The 10,101-nt window shown below is 34.8% G+C and overlaps 1 protein-coding gene and 1 pseudogene across 1 annotated transcript; both read left to right on the top strand.

Annotated features, from left to right (window-relative positions):
* Positions 1-2,442: 2,442 nt before the first annotated feature.
* On the top strand, positions 2,443-3,947 carry LOC122297046 (UPF0481 protein At3g47200-like). The gene is made up of 5 exons (XM_043106835.1): positions 2,443-3,054; positions 3,169-3,219; positions 3,274-3,403; positions 3,452-3,702; positions 3,744-3,947. The coding sequence occupies exons 1-5, from the start codon at positions 2,443-2,445 to the stop codon at positions 3,945-3,947; spliced, it is 1,248 nt and encodes a 415-aa protein (XP_042962769.1).
* Positions 3,948-8,175: 4,228 nt separating this feature from the next.
* Positions 8,176-8,666, top strand: LOC122297047 (annotated as a pseudogene).
* The last annotated feature ends 1,435 nt before the right edge of the window (positions 8,667-10,101 follow it).

The following is a 10,101-nucleotide window of genomic DNA, read 5'->3' on the forward strand; positions in this document are numbered from 1 at the left end:
CCATTTTGGTTCTCAAAAGAGCATTTTCATCCTCTTGATTAAAACAAGTTTGAAGCTGAACTTCCAAATTTTCAATACGGTGCTCTAATTGATTAATGATAACCTCAGTCCTGCCAAACACATTCCTATTCCATTCCCTTAAAGCAATCTTGACCCTTTTCAATTTAATAAAAAGATTCACAAGGCCATGACCATACCCCTCTGATCTCCACACTCTCTCCACAAGGCTAAGAAAATCACTATGATCAGTCCACATAAACTAAAACCGAAAAGGACTAGGACCATACCTAAAAGGATCCTCACCCATTTGAATTACCAGCGGAGAGTGATCGGAAGTAGTATGAGCCAAGACCTGAAAAAACACATTAGGAAAATAATTAAGAAAATTAGAATCAATGAAACATCTATCATAACAATGGTTGGTTGGACATGCATTCTAGAGGCCCAAGCATGACTTGGTGTAATGATGCAGCTTCATATTTTTGTTGTCTTGCAGTGTTCTTGGACATCATAGTAGATACGGTCGAGGATGTCAGGATTCTTCGTGATGCCAGGATTATCATACAGGAAAAGGGTGGAAACGAGGAGGTGGTCCATCTTGTCAACAACCTCACTAAAGAGCTAGCATTTGATATTGATGAGGATGATTGCCACATGACCGAGCAAATAAAAAAGATCAACCATCTTTGTCGAGTACACGACACCAGAGTGCGAATTTATCGTCTTCTCGCTAGGCTAAACTATAAAGGATCACTCAAAACAATGTTTTACATTGGGGTCACAATCATCTTATCCTTTATCGCTAGTAATCCTCTAAATGGTAGCCCCTCCTCAACTAATGGGTTGTCACCTACACCTCCACCTCCACCTTCACTATAACCATTTCGACAAAAACAAAACACCATTTAAAATGGTTGATGCAGGTTTATCTAGTGGAGCCAACATTGATGAATGAACCCTGTGGTTGCACATCATTTGTCTTACTATTGCTTTTTCAATAGAACTGGGAGTATTCAAAGTCTTATTATGTAGAAGTGTCTTTTAAAAAAAATAAATAAATAAAGTTGGGTATGCTCTATTGTTCTTCCATTGTATATGTATGTACTATGTGTATTATGTTTGAATTTCAAATCGAATAAATCCATCTTGGAATTAGAAGTTGTTGGGATTTACTCACAATTCATCCTACATATAGATTAATGTGACCTCCATAATTTTTCTAATTTGTAAAAAATGAAAAATGTCTAATTCCTTCGATTTTCTATCACGCATATATATTAGAATATGTATGTACTTCAAATAATGAAATCCATGTATGTGAAATGAATGTGTATGGGTAGATCATCCGTTGTGATGGCTGTGATCACATGCAATTTGTAAAAGAACTCAAAAGTAAAAGATGTAAGTTTGACGAAATGGTCTCCTCCGTTGATGGAGGAAGTTACTTAATTTTATTGTATATTAACGTCTTTACAATTTGGGATTAACAAATTGTGATCCAGCTTGATGGAGACAAATTAATCGGGTAGATAATTAAAAGTATATGCAAGGAAAATGAAGAATGTACCAATATGCAACGTGTTAGTCTCAAATGATCATCCTGGATGGTTTTCTTGTAAGGTGGAAATCCAATGAGTATTACACTCCCATGAGATCAGAACCTGCATATATGTATCATGAGTACGTACGTTGCATCCTTTCCAACTTCCAAGATTGCATCCCTTCAAGCTTCCACGGAGATAACTCCTATTGATCATAACTTGATAGTATTGCTTATATATATATAAGCCAATGTTTTCTATGATATATATATTAATATTGGATCCATTCAAGTGTATATATTGCTTCATTTTGTAAATCATGGTTGTTCCATTGAGCTGAAAAGTAATTCTCGGAACGTATATGTTTCTAGTAAGAAATGAGAATACAACATGCATATATGCACCCTGCATTATAAACGTAAATCTTAGAAGTACCCGGGGGAAGGATAGCTTGAACACTAAAATCATCACCTACGAGGTCTCTTCCAAATCAATCGCCCGGTTTATAAAAAGGTAAGAGGGTGGGAAAGACGATTTAACTTAATGCTTGTGACTTTATAATAATTTAAAGCAATTATAACTCATGTTATATTGATTAATTAGTGCTTTAATTTAGAGTATAAATCATTATATAGATCATGTCGACATGCCAAGTATCAATTCCAGCAGACTTGTGTTCTTACTGTTTATAATTCTTCCAATAGACATGACTAACTATAACATGATTTATAAGTCCAATTAAACGTGACGTAACATTTTTGTGTCATTAATTGCCATGCATGCTTAAATACATAAGATCAGGCAAATCTCAAAACACCCAAAATATATATATATATATATATTAAGTTTCAGCATTTTCATAACAATTAAGAAGAACTTAAAGCGAGCGCTGTTGAAAGAAATGGAAGATGTGGGAGAGGATTTTGAAACCAATAATCAACAATCAAATGATGGTACTTCAGATGTAGTTGGCGATGATCAACTGGCTGTAATCGGTGATAAACTGGCTGTACTTGGCGATCAACTGGCAACTTTTGGCAATATTGGCACCAATTTTGGCTTTGGTGGTGAAGAATATTACAATCCAAATGAAGAGACACAATTTGGCCAAATAGTTGTTCCTGAGCATGCTATCCGAATCAACGATAATGAGAGACAAAAGCCTATTATCATCAGTGGATCAGGATGGTCGACATTGAAGGTTCCTCCACCTATATTCAAAGTTGACAAAGAAGCTTACGTCCCCAAGATTGTCTCCATTGGTCCATTTCATCATAATGAACCAAGTCTAAGAGCCATGCAAACTGAAAAACGGCGATTTCTCGATCGCCTGGTTCAAAACCAAACAGGGCAACTTATCCATGAAGAAAGTCTCAACAATGCCATGAGAGAATTGGAAGAAAAGACCAGAAAATTCTATGCAAATGACTTTCAGACTATAGAACTAGATGAATTTGTGCAGACGATGCTTCTCGACTGTAGCTTCATTGTAGAACTCTTGCGTTTCTATGAGGTATTAATTAGTTATACATTCTAATAAAGTTGGTTTTTCGCTCTAATTTTTCCTTAGCAATTATGATCACACAAAGGCAAATTGATCACAATTATACTTCTTTACTTTTTGCAGAAAAATCGTGAAGGGGAACCCCTTTTCAAAACACGTTGGATGCAGACAAATGTCTCTCGTGATTTAATTTTGCTTGAGAACCAACTCCCTATGTTTGTGCTGTAGAAGATTTTTGAACTTACTCCGAGCTTGACGGGGGAGGCAACTCTGAATACGCTTACTCTCAGGTTTTTTGAACCCTTGAGACCTGGGAAGGAGAAATTTGAAGAAGGGACGTTGAACAAGCATGCCAATAGTGAGTATATACATTTATTAGTTTTGTTTCACTCTACCTTAATTTTAGGGGATAAAACATACCCGCAGCAGCCTACAAAGAGTGAAAAGGAAAAAACACTTCTTAGGCTTCCTAGGAAAGGTTGGGTGCATAATGCCAAAACACTTAGTTATGCTGGTATTAAGTTCCAAGCAAAATCTAGTTGCATTCTCGACATACAGTTTATAGGCAAGACGTTAAATATTTCAAATATGGTCATCGATGATAGCACTAGCCCTGTGTTGAGGAACTTGACAGCCTATGAACAAAACAACTGTGATGTAACTCAATATTTTTGCTGTCTTGCATTGTTCTTGGATAGCATAGTGGATACGGTCGAGGATGTCAAGATTTTTGTAATGCTGGGATTATCAAACATGCAATGGGTAGAGACGAGAAGGTGGCGAATGTTTTCAACAGACTCACTAAAGAGCTGGTGTTTGATATTAATGAAGAGTATTGCTACATGACCAAGGAAATCAAAAACATCAACCGTCATTGCCGAATGCACGACATTAGAGTTTGAATTCGCCGTCTTCTTGCTAGGCTAAACTACAACGGATCACTCAATACAATCTTTTACATTGTGGTCACAATCATATTAACCATTATTGCTAGTAAAAATCCTCCAAATGGCAGCCCCTCCTCAACTTATGGGTTGTCACCTACACCTGCATCTCCGCCTTCACTATAACCATTTCGACAAAAACAAAACCATTTGAAATGGTTGATGCAGGTTTATCTTGTGGAGCCGACATTGATGAATGAACCTTGTGGTTGCACATCATTTAGCTTACTATTTCTTTTTCAATAGAACTGGGAGTATTCAAAGTCTCATGATGTAAAATTTTCTTCTTCTTTTTTTTTCCAAAAAAAAAAATCAAGTTGGGTATGCTCTATTGTTGTTCCATTGTATATGTCAATACTATGTGTATTATGTTTGAATTTCAAATTGAATAAATCCATCTTAGAATTACAAGTTGTTGGAATTTACTCACAATGAAAAATGTCTAATTCCTTCGATTTTCTGTCACACATATATATTAGAATATACATGTACTTCAAATAATTAATGAATCCATGTATATGAAATGAATGTATATGGGTATGTAGATCATCCGTTGCGATGGCCGTGATCACATGCAATTTGTAAAAGAACTCAAAAGTAAAAGATGTAAGTTAAACGAAATAATAGTCTCTCCGTTGATGGAGAAAGTTAATTAATTTTATTTTATATTAACGCCTTTACAATTTGGGATTGACAAATTGTGATCCAGCTTGATGGAGACAAATTAATTGGGTAGATAATTAAAAGTATATGCAAGGAAAATGAAGAATGTACCAATACGCAACGTGTTAGTCTCAAATGATCATCCTGGATGGTTTTCTTGTAAGGTGGAAATCCAATGAGTATTACACACCCACGAGATCAGAACCTGAATATATGTATCGTGAGTGCGTACGTTGCATCCTTTCCAACTTCCAAGATTGCATCCCTTCAAGCTTCCACGGAGATAACTCCTATTGATCATAACTTGATAGTATTGCTTATATATAAGCCAATGTTTTCTATGATATATATATTAATATTGGGTCCATTCAAGTGTATATATTGCTTCATTTTGTAAATCATGGCTGTTCCATTGAGCTGAAAAATAATTCTCGGAACATATATGTTTCCAGTAAGAAATGAGAAGACAACATGCATATATGCACCCTGCATTAAAAACGTAAATCTTAAAGTACCCGGAGGAAGGATAGCTTGAACACTAAAATCATCACCTACGAGGTCTCTTCCTCAATCGCCCGGTTTATAAAAAAATAAGAGGGTGGTAAAGACGATTTAATTTAAGCTTGTGACTTTATAATAATTTTAAGCAATTATAACTCATGTTATATTGATTAATTAGTGCTTTCATTTAGAGTATAAATCATTATATAGATCATGTCGACATGCCAAGTATCAATTCCAGCAGACTTGTGTTCTTACTGTTTATAATTCTTCCAATAGACATGACTAACTATAACATGATTTATAAGTCCAATTAAACGTGACGTAACATTTTTGTGTCATTAATTGCCATGCATGCTTAAATACATAAGATCAGGCAAATCTCAAAACACCCAATATATATATACACTATCATGTTGACACCTATATATGCTTAATACACCAATTTGCAGTACTACTACTGGCCGGCAGAACGGCAACCCACAGCGAGGGCAGGGATTGCAATGTAGTCATGTCATGTAGGTACTGGGCTAATTACTCCAAAAAATAAACCGCAAAAATATTGTCCCTTTTAACATGCATTTCAAAATATTGTCATGTAGTCATGTCATTTACGTAGTTCTGCTTGACTACTGAGATTTTTCAGATTAGAATTTTGAATTTTAAGATTAAATATTAAATTATAATATTTTAATATTATTATTGTATTGGGATTTGAAAAAGTTAAGAAAAAATTGAATTGTTTATTATATTTTGTATGGAGATTTGAAAAAGTTGTAATGATGAGATGAGAATTTTATGTTTAAAATAAGAATTTCATGTGACCAGACAGTACCAGACCAACTACAGACGCGTCTTGTCTGCCAGATCAATGCAAATGAACTTTTAAAGTGTCATGCCATGATTTCCATATGCATGCAGCTAATAAAGAACAACGAAAATCTGGAAGAATTATTGTCATTACATTTTCTAATTGCCTAGCAAAATAAAATGTAGAAAAGTAAACACCGTAGAACATCTTTGAAGTTCCATGCATCCACTTGGCTCTATAGCCATGCATTTAAGGAAACCCTTAATTCATGAACTCAATATATAGCAGTTTTTTGGATCCTCTGGTTCAAGTAGAACACGTACGTACACTACTTGGAAGGAATAGATCATGATGTTAATGTTGTTGGCGCCGCTTGGTGTCCGATCTGGTGAGCGGCGACGAGAGTGAAGGACAAAGAGATAGGGGTTCATGTTAGCGGCAGAGAGAAAAGAAAAGAAAAGAAGAAGGGGAAGAGATAAAATGGGGAAAATGATATGGGTTGGGCTTGGGCCTAACATGTTGGACTTGAGTTTCGGGGTCAGATCACCCTTGGGCCTTGGTTATCAATTTATTTTCCACGCCTACAAATTATTCATAACTTCAAACTGTCAAGATTTTCCAATTAGACCCTATATTATTTATATTTCTAATTCTCTACTCCATCAATATCTAACCATTAAAATGGACGAGAACCAGCTAGCTAGTTGTTCATCAACTTCATCTTAATAATTAAGCCATAACCAAGCTCGGTAAGTACGAGATGAAAATAATAAATAGTTTTAGATGATGAACATAAGTTCACTAATCCATTTCTAATGTCAGACCTAATTAATTTAAGAAAGATGATTAACCTACAACTGTCTTACAATTTTTTTACTACTCTATATAAAATAAAGCTGAATCCTTCTATCCAGCTGCTTACACCGCACACAACTGTTATTAAAGTAGGTGTGTGGTGTAGAAATGATGAATATAATTATTCTTAAATAAAAGACAGTTTTGTAAAAAATAAATATATTTCTAATGAAATACTATATTTCTAACTATGCTTATATTAATTGAATGTCAAATAGATAATTAAAAATCATTAATATTCTTAATTCAAAAATCAAAGATCTTTTGAAATGGAAATTGTGTACGGGGGAGCGTACAACCGAAAGTTAGTTGGCTTGTAATCGGGGCTTGTTACCCGCAATTATTGGTCACAGCTGTAACTTCCTTCATTCAGTAATGAATTGAAGTCTATTTCAAAAAAAAAAAAAAATCTAGCTCGGGTGGATACGTAAAAAATAAAGATATTATTAGATGGGTGCGAGTCACATTAATCGCACATAGACTAGAGGAAGACTAATTGGTCACATCTAATCTGTTATATATTAATGTATCATGCATGATATATATAAATATATATTTATATATATTAGGTGATACCGACAATAATCAAGTCATGAACCCCAGCCGGCCCCCTCATTTAGCATTTTATTACTACTAGGGCCCCTCGATTAGTGTCTCTCATGCACACGTCCGAGAATGACCAAAGCATTAGTACGTACTACGTAATAAGAATTACCGCGTAAATAATGGATTTCACATAATTATGACTTCCAAGAGTTATATATAGGTAATTTAAACTTACATATAAATATATATATTATTAAAAAGATGAACATTTATAACGAGTTGTTTGTAATAAAAATGACTATTTCATATAAAAATAGACTTATTTTAATAGGAAATAATCACTTTAACATAAAATAATTATTTTTTTATATTGAATATATATCTCTCTATAATAATAAGCGTCTATTCCCCTGCTACAGGAATGAGCAGTAAATTCACACATTTGATTTTTTCTATTTATTGCATAGTTATTTTTTTCTTTATACTTTTTTCTTGCTGAACCTCTCTCTCTCTCTCTCTCTCTGAAGCTCACGAACCCAGCTCTCTGCCAAAGACTCAAGATCCACTCCACCCCACCGAAAAGTCCGAACTTTTTACTACCCAGAAGATTACTCACCTACAAAAGCCATGACGATCAATCAGGATCTGCAATACCCGGTATTCATTTCTCACGTTTTCTCGCTCACCGCTTTTTTCATTCCTCCAAAATTAAACTTTTTGGTACCCGAAACGGTCTATTTCCAATTCTGACTCCACCATGGAATTTGCTAACTTTTTCAGCTCTAACGACCCCTTCAACTTTACGTTTCACAAGCACTAGGAGGTCACCAAAATGCCCACAAAAGAGAGAGGACCTAGCAAAAAGAGGACAAAAGATAGCAGCACACATATTGGCCTCCGCAGAAGCTTTTGGGCACTCCCTCCACCAGCACCGGCACTGGCACTACCCAAGCATGGCTTCTCTTCCTCTTCATGGTGCTAATTACAATAACAGATCGCTCGGAGTTCAGGCGCATTCTATGATCCAAAAGCCTTCTCATAAATCATCTTCGGTTGGGTTCTGGGAACCTCAGGTCTGGTCAAGACCCCTCATTGACCAACAACCAGCAGTTGGAAATTTTCACACAGTAGTAGGATTGCTTTCGCGAGGCAGCGTTGGTAGATTTGGATTGCTAAGAACGATGAATGGTTTTCCAGTCCATGATAATGAATTTAGTAGATTTTGGTCTGCAGATAGTGCTGCTCTTTACAGTACTAATCAAGAGGAGATGAAGAAGCTTGACTTATCTCTCATGCTTTAAGAGCTGCACGCTTCGTCTTTCTTTTTTCTTTTTTTACGAAAATTAATGTTGTATATTCAAAGTTGTCTTGCTTAATGGGAAAAGAAACTTATTTGAGAAGAAATTTTAAATTTTTTGAAATGAAAATTTGAGAAAAAACTTGAGATTTTTTAAAATGAAAATTAATAAATTAAAATATGTATTTATTTTTATAAAATTTTTTACAATAAAAATTTTTTAATTTTTAAAAATTTTTATTTTAATCGTAAAAGTTAACGAGACCTAAACAGTAGTGTGTAGAGACGTGCAGGGCCTTGATTTCAACTGACGGTGGTGCGGGGATCAATGAATTTGCTTTAGTAACGTGACAGGGACGTATGGCATCATAGAATTGACCCCATCAATAACAAAGTGATATATCTTGTGTGAATGGAAGATTTATTAATGATTTCTTAGTACTTTTTTTTTTTTAATGTCGATCGACTCAAATGGGTTCAAGTTCTTGCCCTCATGACATGAAACAACAACAAAATGGAAATCTCAAAAATTATGTCTGCCACAATGAAAATGCAAAACATGCTTTCCATAAATCTTATGCATGCACCCCCACCGCATGCAATACTGTACCAGCACAAACGTCCATGCATGCAACAGCACAAGGATAGCAAATAAATATTTTATAGCCAATAATTATCGAGCCAATTGCATGCATGTCACATCAGCATTCCCTTCGATATAATATAAAACAAATATCTCCAAAATTCGTACAATGTGGTTTTGGGTTAACTATTGATTAGTGGACACATATGAAATATTATCACTCCACGTATGAGACAGAGAGAGAGGGATCGAGATCAATTGCCTTGGAGGAGAAATTAAAAAATTTGTAAGGACTTGAAATTATTGAAGTTAAATAATTACATGATCTAATTAAAAATTGATAGATGGAAGAAAATCATGTCTATCAGCATGCAATACTATACCAGCACAAACGTCCATGCATGCAACAGCACAAGGATAGCAAATAAATATTTTATAGCCAATAATTATCGAGCCAATTGCATGCATGTCACATCAGCATTCCCTTCGATATAATATAAAACAAATATCTTCAAGATTCGTACCATGCATGCAATACTGAACCAGCACAAACGTCCATGCATGCAACAACACAAGGATAACAAATAAATATTTTATAGCCAATAATTATCGAGCCAATTACATGCATGTCACATCAGCATTCCCTTCGATATAATATAAAACAAATATCTCCAAGATTCGTACCATGTGGTTTTGGGTTAACTATTGATTAGTGGACATATATAAAATATTATCACTCCACGTATGAGATAGAGAAAGAGGTATCGAGATCAATTGCCTTGGAGGAGGAATTAAAAAAATTGTAAGAACTTGAAATTATTGAAGTTAAATAATTACATGATCTAATTAAAATTGA

This window comes from Carya illinoinensis, chromosome 15 (genome assembly GCF_018687715.1).
Source record: "Carya illinoinensis cultivar Pawnee chromosome 15, C.illinoinensisPawnee_v1, whole genome shotgun sequence".
In the NCBI taxonomy this organism is placed as follows: domain Eukaryota; kingdom Viridiplantae; phylum Streptophyta; class Magnoliopsida; order Fagales; family Juglandaceae; genus Carya; species Carya illinoinensis.

What these genes read in the sequence shown, in the direction of transcription:
- LOC122297046 (XM_043106835.1), top strand. Translation starts at nt 2,443, where the DNA reads ATGGAAGATGTGGGAGAGGATTTTGAAACCAATAATCAACAATCAAAT. An exon ending in CACGTTGGATGCAGACAAAT is followed by an intron (nt 3,220 to 3,273) that starts GTCTCTCGTGAT and finishes TTTGTGCTGTAG; the next exon opens with AAGATTTTTGAACTTACTCC. An exon ending in GTTGAACAAGCATGCCAATA is followed by an intron (nt 3,404 to 3,451) that starts GTGAGTATATAC and finishes CCTTAATTTTAG; the next exon opens with GGGATAAAACATACCCGCAG.